The sequence below is a fragment of the Ammospiza caudacuta genome, chromosome 3 (genome assembly GCF_027887145.1).
Source record: "Ammospiza caudacuta isolate bAmmCau1 chromosome 3, bAmmCau1.pri, whole genome shotgun sequence".
In the NCBI taxonomy this organism is placed as follows: domain Eukaryota; kingdom Metazoa; phylum Chordata; class Aves; order Passeriformes; family Passerellidae; genus Ammospiza; species Ammospiza caudacuta.
The window spans coordinates 9668262-9685853 of NC_080595.1; the positions used below are offsets into that span (position 1 = coordinate 9668262).

A 17592-nucleotide genomic window follows, 5' to 3' on the forward strand; every position below is an offset into this window, starting at 1 on the left:
ACAAATCTCTTCCCTGGCTGTCTCTGCCTGTGTCAGTGTTGCAGGCTGAGGCTGGGGCAGGAGATGCCTTGTGCCTGTCCCTGCCTTGCCTGATCCCTGACAAGTGGAATTGTGCCAGACAGAATGCTGGGTCTGGTGCATCTGGGTCAGGCAATGCTTTCTGGTTGGAAGCCTCATTGACACTGTTGTTGTATTTTTGGCATCTCTGGGTGTGTAATGATAGGAGAGATGAGAGTTGGGGATATAATTCTGGTGATGCAGAAAAAGGGGTCAGATCCCCTGGTTCCTTGGCTTAGGGTTAGTTCTGCCAAATCCTGGATATGGCCCCTTTGGAATGGCTCCTTCATTGCTGATATGCAGCTGCAATGCTTAATGCAGCTAGGGAGAAGTATTACTCAATAAGTACGGTGACATTTTTTCTGGATTAATTCTGGTCTAGAAATTACTTATTCCAATAATCTTTTTCCTATCTTACTTTTTGTTACTCACCTAAGCTTTCTGCAGGGTGAATGAATCCAATTTTGAAACAGGTTTTCCTCTCATAGTGCTTGGATGCCACATGATTTTATCCTCTGTAAATGTGTCCAATGTAAAGAATTATTTCTCCTAGTTCTGACAGCTCAGTTGGGGAGTATTCAGAATGACTGGCCATCAGCTATTTCCATTAAGGGCATTTTGAATTGTCAGTATTAGCCAAGATTAGAATTGTTTTGAGACAGGTTATGTTAATTTCAGTTTGGGTTTCTCTGCTGAAAAGAAATCAGAGAATAAACCCCTGGAAGAAGTAAATATAGCACAAGTGGAACCTGGGGATGAGGACTTTGTTCCTTACAAATACAGACTTACAGAATACTGGACACATCTAATGGAGAGAGCAAAGCTGCTTTTGCATCTAATATGTGGTGCCATTGTTTGTGTCCCAGAACTTCCTTTGTTATAAAGAGTAATATAAAAAATCCCCGAAACTGCAAAACCCAACCTAGAATTGAGTGGGAAATACAAAAACAAAGGCCTTGAAAACTCCTTTTGAAAACAATTACTTCCTGGCCAGTGTCAGATTCTAGAGAGCACTGTGAATTCCCAGCTGTTTGGAAGGAAAGGGATCCTGTAGTAGTGGGGAGGCAAGGGGTGCAACGTGAAGTAGTAGAACCCTTCTCTCTTGTCTTGGCAGCTCCATATTGTTCAGAGAAATTAAACTGATGCTAGTTTCATGAAAAGTAAAAAACCAAGCAATCTTTTCAGTAACTAAAATACACTTTGAATTCCTGAATCATTAGGAGGGCTGATTATAAAGGCGTGAGTTCAATTAACTCCTTCTCTTGTCCCTGTCCGGCAGCTTCTTCTGAACCTACAACAAAAACCCAGAGAAAGGAGGAAGAGAGCTCTCAGTGCAAGACAGGACCTCGGATGCCTCTGTTCCCAAAGGAACTCATGGACCCCTTCAGTTTGGATACTCATGTGCTGGAGCCCGGCCTTGGGAATGGAGGTCTGGGCTCCCAGCTGGCTCAGGGGGCCTTGGCCCAGCAGCCTGGCTCACCCTCACAAAAAGGTAAGGCGGGAGCTGGGCTGCTCTCTGGTGGGAGGAAGGATGTTTTGGCAGCCCACAGAGGCTGTGCACATTGGCAGGGAACAGCTGTGCCCTGCATGTGCCCCTGCAAGGAGCTGTGCTGCTGCCAGTGGCCCTGGAGCTGTAGGGCTGCTGAGCTGTGGAGCAGGGAGAGGAGCAGCAGGGTGCATGTGCAGCTGAGCCATTGCTGGAGAGCACAGGGCTCTGGGCTCCCTGCTGTCCCAGGGCAGCCCAGAGGCCAGGCTGTGCCTGTGGCAGCTCTGGGGAAGTGGCTCAGGGTTTTCCCCTGGCCTGCCTCAAGTGTCTGCCAGCAGGAGCATGTTTCCCTGTGCAGCTGTTTAGAAGTTTACAGGAAATGTGTCCCATGAAATATGGAGCTTCAGATGCTTTAGGTTTGCTTCACAGTTTTTTATATTTTGAGTGTCCATTTTGCAGACTTGACTGACTGCCATGGTCCCAAGGAGGTTACCCTGGGATCTGTAGTTTCCCTGCCACCTTCCCAGATGCTCTTACCTTCCAAGACCTTGCCTTCCATCCATAATTGCCCTCGTTCCTCAAAACCCAGATCTTACTCTCCTTCATTATTAAGCTGGCCATTCTGCAGGGTAAAAAGTCCTGATTTATGGCATTGTATTATTTTCTACCTTGCTGCTATATAATTTTTATCCTCTGTGAGGCTGTTGTATAGAATGATTAATTCTCAGAATTTTAACAACTCTGTTGGAGTGCATTTCAGAATGAGCTCTGTTGTTCTACTTGCATTAAGAAAAACAACCTCTAGTCAGGCTGGCCTGAAAGTTGCCCAATCTCATACAATTTTGAAGGGAAATCCTTGGGGAAAATGAATTATCCAGTGTCAAGAACACAATTTACATTTGGGTATCACTGCAAACCTAGACTTGTCTTTGAGTGTCCTCTAAAATATTCCAACAAAGAGAAGAAAATGTTGATCTAAATGCGTGCAGGTATTAGAACCTGGGAGTTCTTTTAGGAACCATAAAGAAGATGTTTACTGAAATCAGCATGATTAAGGGCAGATAAGAATCTCTGTCAAGAGCAATCTCTGTCTCTGCCCTTCTCTCTCAGACACAGAGGCTGTCCAGCATGCAGGGGCTGAGGCCTTTGTCATGCAGCAGGTTTCAGTCTGCTGGCCAAGAGAGCAATGTCATGTCTGCTGCCAGTAGCCCATCCCTTGGGAGAAGCTCTAGGCATTGTGCCTTGCTGCTCTCAATCCCAATCTCTGTTTTAGGACAGCTCTGCAATCTGAGAGATTGCCTGTTGGCCAGCATGGCATTTTTGGGGGCTTGAAATCTGCCAGAGATTTACAGGAACCTTTGCTTCCATTCCCAGGCCTCTCACTGAACCAGACCAGGGAGATGGATCATCTCAGAAGTCCTGGTCCTAAGAGGGACAAAGAGCTGAGGGACAACTCTGGAAAGGTAAGGTATAAGGACAGGGTTGAGCAGACTTCCTTTCCAGTGGCTGTTTAGTGCTTGGCCCTAAATGTCACTGAAAATCATAATCTTCCACTCCTTGGGGGAGGGGGATTCTCTTGGGAATTTATTTGACAACTCCAGGGCAATTGCTTGGCCATCTCCAGTGGTGCCAAGGTCACTGTTTGGAGATGGTGCTAAGGTCATGCCAGAAGCATTCTTTATATGCAAAGGCTGTTTTAGAGAAGTTCTGAATGGCAGAGCAAGCTGCACATCCGTGAACGGGGGCAAAGTACACCCTTGGAAGCTGAGAAGCAAAGATTGAAGCCCATGGCACTCTATGGACTCTGAGCTCCTGATGAGATGATGTGTCTGGTTTGTGTGTCCCTGCTCACAGTCTGTGATGTATCTCCATTGCACCTAGGCCCGTGATGCATCGGGCAAGTTGGCTCAAAAGAACTTAGAGTGGAAGAAAATGGAGCTTTTGGAAAAAGTGACGAAGAGGAGACAAAGGCAGCTTACTCCTAAGCCGGTTGAGCTTGTGGATGCAGCTGAAGCAAGTAAGTGATGGCTACACTTGTGGTGGTCCTTTTTGACCACTTGCTTGCCCTTTGCACGTTGTTGCAGTCAGACTGGGGGGCTGTTCTGCTTGCATGGGATTTAATTCTGTTTCCCAAATTAAAATACAGAGGTAATGAAGTGTCTTGCCCATGGCCTCACTGAGTCAGTAAGAGAATATCAGCTTCCCACCTCCATCTCTAAATTCTTTCAAAGTAGAAAGTTCTGTCTTGCCAAGTACACAGGGGCTTCAGACTCTCTCCTGGAGAGCAGCCTCCAGTGAAGGTGAGGCCAAAAGAATGCTTCTCAACCAGGCTGCAACCTGGAAGAAACAAAATTCACTTCCAGAGATCCTTCTCCTGCCACTCCCTGCTGAGGAGCTGGCGCTGTGGAGCTGTGCTGGAGCCCCAGACCGGGCTTCTGTTGTAGCCCCAGGAGCCAGCAGCGTTCCCGAGGGAATCCCGGCCGAGGGGCTCTGCCTGCAGGGCTGTGAGCGCTGCCCGAGGGCGGCAGCAGGGCCCGCAGGAGGCAGCACTCAGCCCGAGGCCATCACGCAGGGCTCTCTGCCCTTTCTGTGGGAACTGCCCCTGCCTGCCTCTGGAACAGAACAGAAGCACAGCAATACTGGGTTTTTCTTGTTTTTAGGGGAAGCATCACTGCAGTTTGCTTTTAAGCTAGAAGAGGATAGATTTAGATTATATACCAAGGAAAAATTTTTTATAAATGAAGGTGATGAAAAGCTGACAAGATTTGCCCAGAGAGGCTGTTGTTGGTCTATCCTTGAAGGTGTTTTCATGAGGCTCTGAGGAATCTGATCTAGATGGTGTCCCTGCTCACAGGGGTTGGACTAGATGGTGGTAGAAGTGCCTTCCAACCCAAACTCTCTAGGGTTCTGTGATTGTGTGATCCCTGTCCCATATTGGTGTGCCATTGTTATACTTGAAGTTCTTTGGGATAGCAAAGAGATGTTACCCATCTCCAGCAAGTTTTCTGGTCCTTTCCATCATCACCCAGTCCAACACCCTCCACTTACAAGCTCCTCTCTGGTCCCTGCAGGCTTTAGCCTATCGCCTGTCCATGGCACAGCTCCTGGTGTGCAGAGGAAACATCCTGGAAGTGCCATGAAGAAGAAGGTTGTGAAAAAGCAGGACAATGTTCCTTCACTGCCCAGTACACCCACCCTCCATGGGGAGTGCAGCTTCCCACGCAGCTCCTCAGGTAAGCCTGCTCTGTAGCAGCTTTTTCCTGCAGGGGTTTGTATTTGCACAAGGAGCACAAACTGCCTCCTGCCTCAGCCAACACAGCTGGGATCTTGGGTCCGTAGTCTGGCAAATCTACTTTTGAGTTACTCCAAAAGTTGACTGTCTAGAATATTTGAAGTCAATGGAAACAGAGGTGCTGTCAGGTGTGAAGGGTCAGGTGTGGCTGTTACCTGGTCGTTGCTCTGTGGGGATTGAGCCTGGCCCAGCAGGGTTGGGTTGGTCAGGCCTGGCTTGGTGCTATCACAAGGCAGCTGCAGGTCTTTCCTCAGGGAGCTGCAGAGTGCCCCTGTCCTCAGGGCTGGGGGAAATCAGGGTTCTAAGACAAGAGAGGCCCCTGAGGGGTTCCCTCCTGGGCTGGCCAGTCCTGCTGTGGGCACTGTCTGGCAGGGAGTGGGAGCTCTGCGGCCTCAGGAAGCTGCCGCTGGCTGTGGCACCTGTGGTACTTGGGACCTGGCGCTGTGGGGCAATTGTCAGCTTCAGCCTGGAGCTGTGCCCAGCTGGGGGAGGCTGGGAGCAAGCAAGGAGCCCCAGGATGCAGGCAGCAGGGAAGTCTCTGAGGCAGTGGCAGCGTGTGCTACACGGAGCCCTGGCTGGGAGATGGGGCTGCAGGCCGCGCCATGGCGGGTGCCGTGCCTGGGGCTGCAGCGCCCATGGCAGACCCTCTCCTTACAGTGACCCCGCAGACGGCCAATGGTGCCAAGCACCGAGAGGAGCCGCTCCGTGGGTGTGGGCAGAAGGACGGAGCATTTTCAGACCCACAGCAGTCCTTGCAGGAGGCACTCTCCATGCTGGGCAGCGATGACTGGTAAGAAAGGCCCCGTTCCCTCTGTGTCCCTCTTGAGCGTTAAGGTTGGTCAGAAGCTTTTGTGTCTTGCTCCTGTCTCAGAGCCCCGAGAGCCCAGAGGGCCAAAGGGCACTGGTGAAAGGCCTGCAGAGCAGGGAGAGCATAAAGATTGGAGAGCAGCCTTTTCTTGGCCTTGCTCTGCAGCAGTGCTGCAGCAGGTCCGTGCTGTTTCCTGGCTTTGCCTGCTGCTCCACGGAGCTGCAAAGGAAATGTTGAGGGAAGAGAGAGAGCTGTGGGACGAGAGGATTTGCTGGCTGAAGGCAGAAGCAGGATGGCAGCAGTTTTGAGTGTAGAGATTTGGGTGCCTTGGGCCACTGGCCCAGTGGGACTGAGTAAGATTCCTCTCTGCTCCCACTGCTGTCAGCAATGGCAGGGACTCGTGCATGTGAGTCCCAGAAGCAGCTCCAGGGAGCTCCTCTTTTTTGAAAAATGGACTGAATTGTGATTTCAAGTCTCTCAGCCTTCCATTACTCCTGAAGGGCTCATGGCAGAAGAGAAGGAAAAAGAAATAAAATCCTCTAGGACTCTTGCACTTTGGGAATTCAACTTTTCCTTCTCACTGCTTCGTATGGGCCTGAGATGTTTTGTCAATACTCAGTGTCCTAAAATTCTACACAGACAGAAGGAGGCCCAGAGGTGATAACCAATATCACCTAACATTTGTAAGGTTATCTTTTTGATGTCTGGGTTAGCATCCACTCACTGGTGGATGTTTCATTTTCACAGGGATAAGCATGAAAAATCGGCCTCAATGCATCTCCTTTGCTTTGCCCTTTCTCTTGTGCTTTCTCTTCCCCATTTCTCTTTGGTGCCCTGTGATGTGCAGAGAGCTTCTGCAGGTGTGGAGTGTCCTCATGACACTCAGGGTGCCCGTGGGATCAGTCACCAGCTGTGGGCTGCAGCCCTGATGCCTCACATACCTTCCTGAGGCTGCAGGCCTGCACAAAGCAAGTGCTGAGAGATGGAGTTGTTTGCACCTTTTAAATAACATATTGCTGTTGTGGGGCTTGTTTTAGGTAGGAGTGTTGTGGGGAAAGCCAGAGTCTCAACAGTTCTTGCCCAGGGGTGGAATCTTAATAATCTGGGATGACATCCTGCTGCATTTTTGGGGAATGTGTGAGGTGGAGTGGATTGGGTGACAGATAGGCCTAGATTGTAGAGTGGAAACTCATCTCCAGAGTGGCAGTGCAGACTCTCAGGGCTGAACTGCCTCCTGGGGCTGACAAAGAAGGAAAATGCTGTCCCAGGGACAGCCCAATGGGACTGTGTCTCAGGGACAGGTACAGGGAGGTGACAAGAAACAGCAGCATGGCCTGGCCTCACAGCTTCTAGGACGCAGTGACAGAGGGACTTAATAGCAGAGATTTTCAGAAAGGCCACACATGAACACTCTGAAAGCTCTCTCTTTGCCTCTTGCATTTGTGTATGCTTTTGACAGCCACAGCATCCTGTGGCAATGGGTTCCATGATTTCATTAAGTGCTCCTTGAAAAGCACCTCCCATGGTTTGGTGGAGCTGCCAGCCTGGTCATTTCAGAGGGTGCTGCCTAGTTCTTGGGTAGAGAAAAAAATCAATCTTTTTGGTACTTGTCTTTCAGGGAACTGAAGAAGAAGGGACTCTTCAACATCCCACGGCTGGCTGAGTCCCATCCAGAAGTCCTGCTCAGTCGACTTCGTGAGATTTGCTTGGCAGCTACCAGCGAGGTGAGAACATTGTTCTGAATTGTCCCCCATACTTCATACATGGCTTGTAGAGTAGATATGTGCTTGTTCATCTCCATGTGTGCTCAGGGACTGCCTTCACTTCTGGCTTTAGACCTTCTACTTCTAATGTCTGTCAGCTGTCTGTAGGATCTGTGTGTACCTGCAGCTGTATTTACTGGCAGGTTGGATATCTGGCACTTGTCTTTGAGTGTGGTGCCATTATAATGCAAGGCAGAAACTGAGACACTAATGACATTATATGCCAGAGTCCCAATCTCTGCCCAAGCTGTAACTGAACACTGCAATGAGTCTGTAGCTCTGAGCCTGTTTTTTCTGTTTCCTGTCTGAGTGCTTCAACTACAGGTGTTGATTTTTTAAACAGGAGCCCCTGACTGTTTTATCTTTGACCTGTGCCTTTATGGTTTGAAAGCATCCCTTACTTTACTTTGCTTTGTTTTTCAAATCAAAGGGCCTAAAATCAAAGCAGTTGACATTATAGAAGGGTTAAGTAGAAGACTTTAGTGAAACATATTTTTTTATGCCTGCAGTAAGCAGGTGTGAGGCCAGAAATTGATGCCAGAGTAAGTGCCTTTCTGTGCTTGGGCTCTTCTGCTCTTCCTGTGCTTTTATGTCCCTCTATACACAGCAAGACATGCTGTGATTTCCTGGGAGTTTTGTCTAAGGAAACTGGTTTTCTTTTTAAGGTCATTCTTATGTTTCCCCTCATGACTTCCCCAGGTGACCAACCTCCGGTCCAAGGTGTCCTGCTCTGCAATCATCACTCTGGGAGAGCTCTTTGCCATCTTGAAGAAGGACATGGACTCCGAGGCAGATGAGGTTGCTGCAGTCCTTCTCCCCATGGTGTGGAACTCCCCAGAGTTTATTCAGAAGGCAGCCTGTCAGAGCCTGGGGATGATGGTAGAGAACGTGACTCCTGCCCGAGCAATGACTGTTCTCATGGACAGGGGAGTCAAGTAGGTTCTTCTTCTTTTAGTGATGTTCTTCACCTTCCAGTGTGTGGGTGGGGGAAGGGATCCGAGAGAGAGAATGGGAATGGTGGGAGGGAAGGGTCCTGTATCCTTCATCTTCTGTGGACTCAGCGACTTGATTCTCTGATCAACCTCATTTCTTTCCTCTTGTCACCTGTTTCTGCCCTCCTGCAGCCCATTAGGTCACAGAGTCACAGAACTGTAGAATATGGGCAGTTGGATGGGTCCCATCAGGACCATCCAGTCCAGCTCCAGGCCTTGCACAGAACAACCCAATGGTCACAGCATGTGCCTGAGATTGTTGTCCAAATGCTTCTTGAACTCTGACAGGCTTGGTGCTGTGAGCACTGCCCTGGGGAGCCTGTTGCAGGGCCCAAGCACCCTCTGGGTGAAAAACTTTTCCTAATATCCAAACTAAAGCTCCTCTGACTCAGCTTGCTGCTGCTTCCTGGAGTTCTCCCAGTCTGTCAGTTTCCTAGATGTGGTGACTGATGGGGAAGGGAAAGTGCCTGCAAAGTCTAAGGATAGAGCCTTGTGCTTTTGCGGGAAGAGGGACACTTGCGATTGCAGCTGCAAGCACTGTGGATATTTTGCAGTGCTAACCACAGAGGCCCTGGGGAAAACCACATATCCTCATGATCCATTAACCTGAGAAATAAGGAGGGTACTTGCTGGGGTGTGGAGCACATGGGGGAGAATGTGCTGGGTGTGGCACAGCCTGCCCAGCAGGTGCAGCTGCTGCCAAAAGGAGTCTTGTGTGAGTGTCCTGGCCTTAGAGCTCTGCTTTCTATTCAAAATGTTTCATGTTAGCCTTGAGATGATGATTTGCTTTCCAGGCACCTTCCCAGGGTGAGGGCCATGGGACAGCTGAAGCAAATGCTGCCCTAAGTGTTGGTGCTGGGCCTGATAGTTCCCAAGAGACAGTCTCTAGATCAGGACAATCTGGCTCAAATGCCTGCCACCCTTTCCTTGCTTTGCAATAGGGTGAAACACTCAGATGCATTCCTTGCCTAGCTTTGAAAAGAAACAGGCTGCATTGTTGGATAATCCGCAACTTCACACACCACAGCGTGTTTTCCCTGCATTTTTCTTTCCCCGGAGGTCTGCAGATTTAGGGATGAATGGGTGGAAAGAGCCTCATGCTGCTGCAGCTCTGTGTACTGAGTGTCCTCTGATGGGTCAGCATGAATTGTCCTTAATTTCTCAATAATTCATATGTGATCTATTACTTTAATCTTTCTCCAAGTAAATTTTGGGAAAGAAATGGGAGTATCAGCTAGTGCAGGGAGACTGAACTCTTCTGTGCAGGCAGTCCTTCTGTACAATGCTAACTTAGTGTTTCTCTGAGGACAGAACCTTCTGTAGGTGTTGGAAGGTGCAGGGAGAGCCCAGGCTCCTTCCCCCAGCAAGGACAGGGAGCACGCTCTGGCCAAGGCCTGTGCTGCTGCTGCTCCTTGTCCCTGTGGCCCAGGGTTTGCTCTCTCCTTCCCAGGAGCCGCTACGTCCAGGTGCGCAAGTGCGCGGCCGAACTCCTCCTGTCCTTGATGGAGAAAATGGGAGTCACCAAGCTCGCAGGCATCCCCAGGGCGGAGAGGCTCCCACATGTGGCAGGGACACTGGCTCAGGACTGTCACAAGGACACAAGGTAATGATCTTCATCTCACCTCCAAAACCAGGAAAACCATTTTGTGTTTGGCTTTAAAGGTAAAACCACAAAAGAGTGGAAACGAAAGGAAATAATGAGTGACCTCACTGTGTGGCAAAGGGGCATAGAATCATGGAATATGCTGAGTTGGAAGGGACCCATGCAGGTCATCCAGTCCAGCTCCTGGCCATGTGCAGGACAGCCCAAGAGTCACTCCATGTGCCTGAGAGCATTGTCCAAACGCTTCTTGAGCTCTGTCAGGCTTGGTGCTGTGACCGCTGCTCTGGGCTGCCTGGGGAAATGACTGTACCGGGTAACCTGAGGCTGGTCAGCAAGAAGGAGCATTGCCAACTTCCAGTGACTTGAAGGAGTCTTTACTGAGATCAAAGGAGCTCAGATTAGCCAGTCCAACAGTTTTGATTGGCCTTAGGTGCACAAGAGAAAGCCGAAGTGTTGTCTAATGTTCATCACTGGAGGATCCCAAACATCTGTTTCTCATTAACTTAAGACTTCGCTAGAAATATTTCAGAGGTCTTCAGCCAATGTATTCAGTCTTTCTAAACCTCTTCTGCAGATTTCTAGAATGCTGTTATGTGTGGCTCAGTGATGTCCAAATTTCTTCTTGAAGAAAACTGGTTTCATATCAGCAAAATCACCCCAAACCACCAAAATCCCATAACTTTGAGGCTGGAATTCCCATTAATAGCTGCCAGGAACACCAGAGCAACTAGCTGACCCAGTGCATATAGTATAGAATAATCAAAAGCAAGCATGAGGTGAGAAAGGTAAATTACTGTGCAATGGCAGCAGGACACTGGACAGTAACAAAGCTAACAGGCTCTGACAGCAAAGCAGATGTGTTTTGCTTGTTCCCTGGGATCCTTTGATCCCACAGAAGCACACCCCCAGTTTCAGAGAGTAATGGTATTTTTCTCTTGCCCCACATTCTCCTCCTGCCTCTTGTGTTGTGCAGTGTCAAATGAGGTAAATCTCTTTGCTGAGTAGGTAGTGCCTTCTCATGCAAGGATTGCAACTGATGAATTTAAGGCATCAGCCTCTTCTGTTAACACTCTTCCTTTGTTCATTTCCTTTTGTTTGTTTCCTTCCTTCCTTAGGCATTGTGGACAGGAGATGGTGAAGATATTGCTAAATAACCAAAAATTTAAAAAGCTTTTGGAGCAATCTCTTTCCCCGCATGACTTGGAAGATATCCTGACAAGAATTAAGAAGAAGGCAAGTGCTTGGCAGGAGAAATGTCTCCTTTGTGCAAGTATTGTGACTACTAATGTGAGATCAAACATACCCAAGTGTCTTTATCTCATTCCTCTTCTGCTGAATCATTTTGCTTCTGGGAATGAGCTGTTAATCCTCAGCCTGTTCATCTGCAGACCACAGAGGAACTGATACTATTATGGAAAAAGTGGAGTTTTGAATACTTTGAATATCAGTCACAAAGAGGAAAGGAAAGGAGGAGAAAATGGGTTTGCACTCACGTGTATGCCCCCACCACACTCTCCCTACTCTGCCCCCAGTAAAGCAATTAAGTGAGAATAGTGCTTCTGAACATAACAGAGTCTTTGCAAGAGACTGGAAATAGTAGTGCCAAGGAAATTTCCAAATATACAAAAGATGTCCAAGTCAATCCTAGTTACTACAATTACTGTCTGTCTTTTGGGAATACTGCCCTGCTGTCGAGCCCTGTGGAGCTGGAAGAAGCTTGGTGAATTCAGCAGCATCCAGTGGGAAATCATCTGTTTGTCTGGGGGGATTTTATTCTTTTCATCTACATTACAGAAGGGAGTGTGCCTTTCTGCAGGGGCAGGTAGAGTAAGTGTCGAACCAAATCAACTTCCAACACAATGGGCCAACCTCCAAAGAGTCCAATTTTTTCTGCGGCTTCCTTTAAGACCACTCATTGCCTATGGGTCTGCATTATTCCCATTTATGCTCAAGAGTGGTGAATTTGGGATTTTAGACTGCTGCTCAGTGTGGTAGCACCCATAACCTGTCTTGGGCTATTGAAAACAAAGTTGGCATCACTGAATCTCTGGTCTGTTTATTTCTGTAAGTTAGGAAATGTTTCCCTAAGCCTTGGTAGCAGTGATCCTGGTTCAAACTTGTGTTTTAAAGAGGGAATTTCTATTTTATATTCTAAAGATTCATGGGGTTTCTTTATGTCTTTGTAGGAGATGGAAAACCAGAAGGGTGAATGCCCATCTGTCGAGGAGCCAGTGAAGAAGAGGAACGACAGCCCCAAGAAGCCCCAGACCCTATTGCCATCTATCAAACGGTACTGAGCACTTTTGTCAGATGTGACAAAGCACATGACAAGCTCTACATGCCTCTTCCTCAGGCAAATATTTCTGCTGGAGATGACCAGTGCCAGAGATTGTTTCCTTTCCCTACAAATGCTCTAGGATAAAAAATGTCTCCTTCTGTATTGTGTTGAACACAACTTTTCTGGAGAGCTTTCCACAAAAATTGGGTGACAAAAAGATACCCATTGGTTGCAGCTCAGATGATCCAGTGCAGTGGCAAGGGCAGTGCTGTGGAGGCTAGGAGAGGGCTAAATCTCTGCTGCCTGGCTTGAGACAAGTAAATTCAACCAGGATTTTTTTTTCATCCAAGTGGAGTCCTTTTTAGATGGGTGTTTTAATGAGAAGTCCCAGTTTAGAAGCAAGATGCCATTCCCCAAACAAGCAGTTCCCATCCCTGTGGTTTGGCCTGGCTGAGTCATGGTTTTTTTACCCTCAAACAGTACCAAGATTGAGTAGTAAGGAGCAAGGCAATTCCTGAGCCATTTTGGTCAACAAGTGTCTCAATGTGGACTTTTTGTCCTGGTATTCCTGTCCTTCATATAGTTTGCTTGATGGACAGTATGGTTTATTTCCCCCTATGCTGCAATCAGCATTTAAGAGAGGAATTTGGTCCTTGCTGTCTTTTCATGCCAGTGGCAGAGCTACTTGTACCTGTTCTCTCCTGACAACAGAGGGGATTTATTTAGCTCTGTCCTGCTCAGTGGTGGCAGGAAAGTGACCACAAGCCACCATAGCATGGCTAGCATCTTCCCGTGCTCATGGAAGAGACAGGTTGATCCCAGAGGATAATACTCAGTGGGTTTGTTAGGCTGTGCATCTAGTCTCTAGGGAAGCAAACCAAATATGAGTGTAGTTCTGGGATGTCTGGCTTCTGTTTTTATCTCTGTTCCTGATTTTCTGAATCCTTCAGATATGCCCCTGTTCATCTGTTCAGATGCATCTGAGCTACTTTTCCAGATTGTCATGCCTTGTGTAGAGACACTTCAGAGTGATGAGTTTCTATATTATAAAACACACACATGCCACATGAGGAGGCATTTAAACTTGGAAGTAGTGTCTCTCTTTCCCCACAAAGCGATGTGTGCCTTGGAAGCCATCTGAAGATAGATCAGATGCATCTCATCCTTGGTTTTCCTGAGTGAGCAGTGGTGAGAATGTCACTTGCAGATTGCCTCCTATAATGGTTGTCATGAGGTCCATGTTGTCCTTCAGAGCTTCATGATTTTCTAGCTTGAAATCACATCATTAGGAAAGCTCCTCAAAATGTTTTGCTCACAATTAACTAAAGGTATTATCAGTAACAGGTCCAAATTTGGTTTTGTTTTCCAGGGTGAAGTCTGCCCCTGGTGGACGCCTCCTCCACCATCCAAAAGCCCAGGTCACGTTACCTGCAACTGTGGAAGGAAGGGAGTCACTGCAGAAGCTTTACCATCTCCTGGAAGCCAAGGGGTTTCAGACACGGATGGAAGGCGTGGCACTCCTCCTAGACCTGTGCAAATCCAGCCCCCAGCTGATCTCCACTAATGTTGTCCAAGTATGTATCTTCATTTTTCCTTTCATTTAGCTCCTTTCCCAAGCCTACAGAAGTAAAGTTAATTCAGTGTGTCTTGGCACTACATCCTGGCTGTTTGGGACAGGCTGGTCCCTCTTACCCAGACAAATGCAATTGAGATCCAGGCTTCAGGACAAGTTGTTTCAGTCCAGCTGTATTTGTCTGGCAGGTGCCTATTGCTGCCATTCATCAGAGGATAGAAGAATTTTCTGCTGGTGTAACTGCTGCTGTCTCCTACTCCCAGTTGGGTTAAGTGAAGGGAATCCAGCCATTGAAAGCATGGCAATTATTCTCTAGACGAAAAATAGGTTTTCATGGGGAAGAGAAGTATCAGGCTGCGTTGGTTTAAACAAAATGTTTTTAAAAGGATTCTTCTGTAACTCCATCTTGTCTTGCACAGGCACAACTCTGGCTACTCATTCCATCCTCATCCCTATTCCTCTTGGCAAAGATGGTGCTCACCCTTCTTGAGGGGCCTTTTTTTCTCTTTGGAAAAAGAGGAAAACAGCTAAGGACAGATCCATCCTTTCTCCTCCCATAGCTGCTTTTTCCCTTTTTCCAGAAAATGGTGTCTGATACTGTGGCTGTCAAGGGACTGAACCTGCTCTAATGAGAGCTGTAGAGCACATTACATTTCAGAAGTCCACCTTTTACTTAGAGAAATGGTCTGGATCCTGGAAGAGTTGACCAGAGGCCTGCCCTTTTCCAGACACAGGTTCTGAGACAGACAAAATAAAACTTAGATCTCTTCCTACCAAAGTTTTGGCAAAATCATAATTGCCCTCAGTACTTGAGGCAACTGTATAGAAGAATGGGCATGGTAAATATCTGCTTCCATAACTCAAAAGCAAAGGTAGCCCTTTTGAATTAATAAATGGAATTGATTTAATGATTTATAGGTGGAGAGAAATACCATAGGAACTTTTCTGTCCTCAGCCAAAACTCTTAAAAACAGATGAAAATTTTTCCAGCAGCATCAGGTTGCGCAACCATTCCAGTGAGTGGCCCACAGGAAAACAATGAAATTGTGCAAGCAAGGGCTGACCTGACAGAAAGGATCACTTTCATCTTTTATATTGCTGAGTGCTCATTTCTACATGCCCTCTTCAAACAAGGTCATTTTAATCCAGCTTTCATGTTGTTTGTTCTCCTCACAGATTTTTGATTATTTTGTCCTGAGAATAAACGACACCCATAAAAAAGTGAAGCAGCAGGCGCTGGAGGTGCTGGCAGAAATGATTGGACTCCTGGAAGATGCCCTGATGCCGGTGATGACCCGTTTGATGGAGGGAATAACAAAGAACCTGAACTCAAAGGATGCCGGGGTTCATGCCGCAGCTGTGAAGGCACTGGACAAATCCATTGCTTATTTAGGTAAGGCTGAGCCTGGCATGGACTCCCCTCACCTGTGTCTCTGTCTGTCCCACACAAGAGAGCGCCGAGTGCCTTGGGAGCTGTTGTTGTCTGTGGAAGGCTCCAGCTGACACCCACCAGAAGCTGTGCAGGTGCACCATCCCCAACAGGATGGAATGGGATCAGCATTTCCCAACAGTTCCAGGCTGCCTTGGCTCTGTGCCGCTGCTCTGAAGAGCAAGTCCTGGACTCCAGCTTTGCTACAATTCAGAGCCAAAGGGGTTTTGCAGTTTGCTTGGGCCCCGTCTGACTTCCCAAATGAACAGCTTTGCTGCTGGCATGAATGAACACCGGGTCATCAGAGTTTCTGCAGAGCAGCCACCTGGAAGGCTCTGCATTAGAGGCATTAGCTGCCTATTTCCCACCTTTCTCATTTGTCTTCTTTTTCCAACGGGGAACTGATGATTCACCAAGTTCATTTCTTTAGAACAAATGGGTCTAAATCCAGCTGTCAATGATGCCTTGCTCCACGTGTTGTTTTGAATGGGGCAAGATGGCAATGGGAAATACCTGCCTAGGCAAGGGCTGCTGTAAATTCCTCTGCCACACAGATTTATGTCAGCTCTGAAAATGCCACACTGGGGGAATACGCCTGAAAAATGGAGTGTTTAGAAGAGTCAGGTCTTCAAGGGGAGTTTCCACTTTGTCCACCTCAGCTACTCTGTGAAGTCATGAACTGCCTGACTCAGTGCCTTTCTGTGTCCCAAGTATGGGCTTCTTCCTTTTTGCTCTGGCATGCAAAACCTTTCTACTGCTTCCATGTGACTGAGCTCTTGAGGTCCCTGGTGTGAAATGTTTTAACATAGCTCCTGGTCCAGCAGACAACTTTGGATTTACAAATGTGAAAGGAGAGCTTTTCTTTTGGAATTTTAAACCTTGCCAAGTAGGCTGGAAGGAAAGAAGAAAAGGATTCAAAAATGCGCAGAAATTGACTTTATTGTATTAAATGGGGTTGCCCCTGCCCTTTCCCTCCCCACTGTCCTTTCTCCTGTGCCCTCAGAAGAGTGAGCAGAAGCATGTGTTTCACTTGTAGATGAAGTGTCACTGATGAAAGAGCTCTGCCACCAATGGAGCCAACTGAGTGGTGAAGCTCTGCTGGATGTCACAGAGCGTATCACAGGTATGGCCTCCCTTTGTAAGCCAAGAGGTCTCTGAGGGAGTATTGACAGGGAATGCCTGTGAGCAGAGAGCAGAGTAGCTCCTCCACATGAGGAGGTGCTGAGCTTGTCCCTCCTGCCCAATGGCCAAGGCAGGTGTATTTGGCAGGCTTTCCCTGGCTGCTGCAGAGCTGTGCAGCATCTGAGATGGGGCAGTGCTCGGCCTCAGGGCTCAGCTCTCACTGGGGCTCTTCTCAACCTCCACAGTGACCCATGTCTTTAATTGCATTCAAACTCAAATGAAGTCCCGTGTTAAAATGGGTACCATAACCCTTTTCCTGCTTAGCAGAATTGGTTTGGGGTACTTTGAGGGGCTCTTTCAATGTTGATGACTGCTGGTGGATTAACAGCATAGAGAAAATGAAGTCTCTTCCACCACAGAATAGTAAATGACTACTACATAACATTTTGGCTGATCAGAAAATAAGACTGGTCTCCAGAGCATTTCAGGTTTTGATCTCTCAGCCAAATCTGCCATGCAAGGAGCCTGTTGGTAGTAAATTTTTATCTATGTTTGATATAGTTCAGTTCAGAAAATGAGCAGACAGCGGATTTCAGAGAAAACATTCATGTTTTTGTTAAATTTCAGTCCCCTGTGTAGCCTTTTTCTCTCTCTGTGCCCCTATTTTGGCGCACATTGTAAGAAAAAAATGCCATTAACATTGAGAGGGGAAATGCTATTAAAATGTGGAGGTGCCCACATGCCAGGGCAATGGGGTCTGGGTGATGCTCTACGACACCCTGAGGTTTGAAAGAGGTCTTTGGCAGAATGCTTTTGTGGCTCCCAACAAAGACACCAGCTAGTCACTGGTGTTTCTAATCCAGCTGTCAAGCAGCACCCATCTCTGGTGGGCTGGAGTTTTGAAGTGTGTTCTAATACAGCCCTTTGCCACGGAGCAAAGGGAAGTGCCAGATTAGACTTTTGGCCCTTGACATCAAAGTTAAAAAAAATGGAATCATTCCTTTTATTAGAAATCTCTCAATTGCCTCTCTAGGGTCCATTTCCAAATCTTCCATGTGGGTTTAGACAACTTGTTAAGGCAAATAGAAGGCAATTTGACATTTCATTCATTGTTCATGCAGAAACAAATTGTGAAATAATTTAGTAATGGTACAAAGACTCTGCCACAGCTACAAGGCTCTGGTTGGAG

General features: G+C 47.6%; 1 protein-coding gene across 1 annotated transcript in view; it reads left to right on the plus strand.

Annotated features, from left to right (window-relative positions):
* The window catches only part of LOC131555042 (TOG array regulator of axonemal microtubules protein 2-like), a 30454-nt gene that overhangs the window by 12437 nt on the left and 425 nt on the right, over window positions 1–17592 (plus strand). Inside the window, exons 10-21 of the mRNA XM_058800704.1 lie at window positions 1337–1549; window positions 2918–3006; window positions 3425–3560; window positions 4615–4776; window positions 5493–5625; window positions 7262–7367; window positions 8106–8341; window positions 9849–10001; window positions 11117–11234; window positions 12188–12291; window positions 13649–13853; window positions 15029–15245. Of these exons, the coding sequence (XP_058656687.1) occupies window positions 1337–1549; window positions 2918–3006; window positions 3425–3560; window positions 4615–4776; window positions 5493–5625; window positions 7262–7367; window positions 8106–8341; window positions 9849–10001; window positions 11117–11234; window positions 12188–12291; window positions 13649–13853; window positions 15029–15245 (1872 nt within the window). The remainder of the gene's footprint in view (window positions 1–1336; window positions 1550–2917; window positions 3007–3424; window positions 3561–4614; window positions 4777–5492; window positions 5626–7261; window positions 7368–8105; window positions 8342–9848; window positions 10002–11116; window positions 11235–12187; window positions 12292–13648; window positions 13854–15028; window positions 15246–17592) is intronic.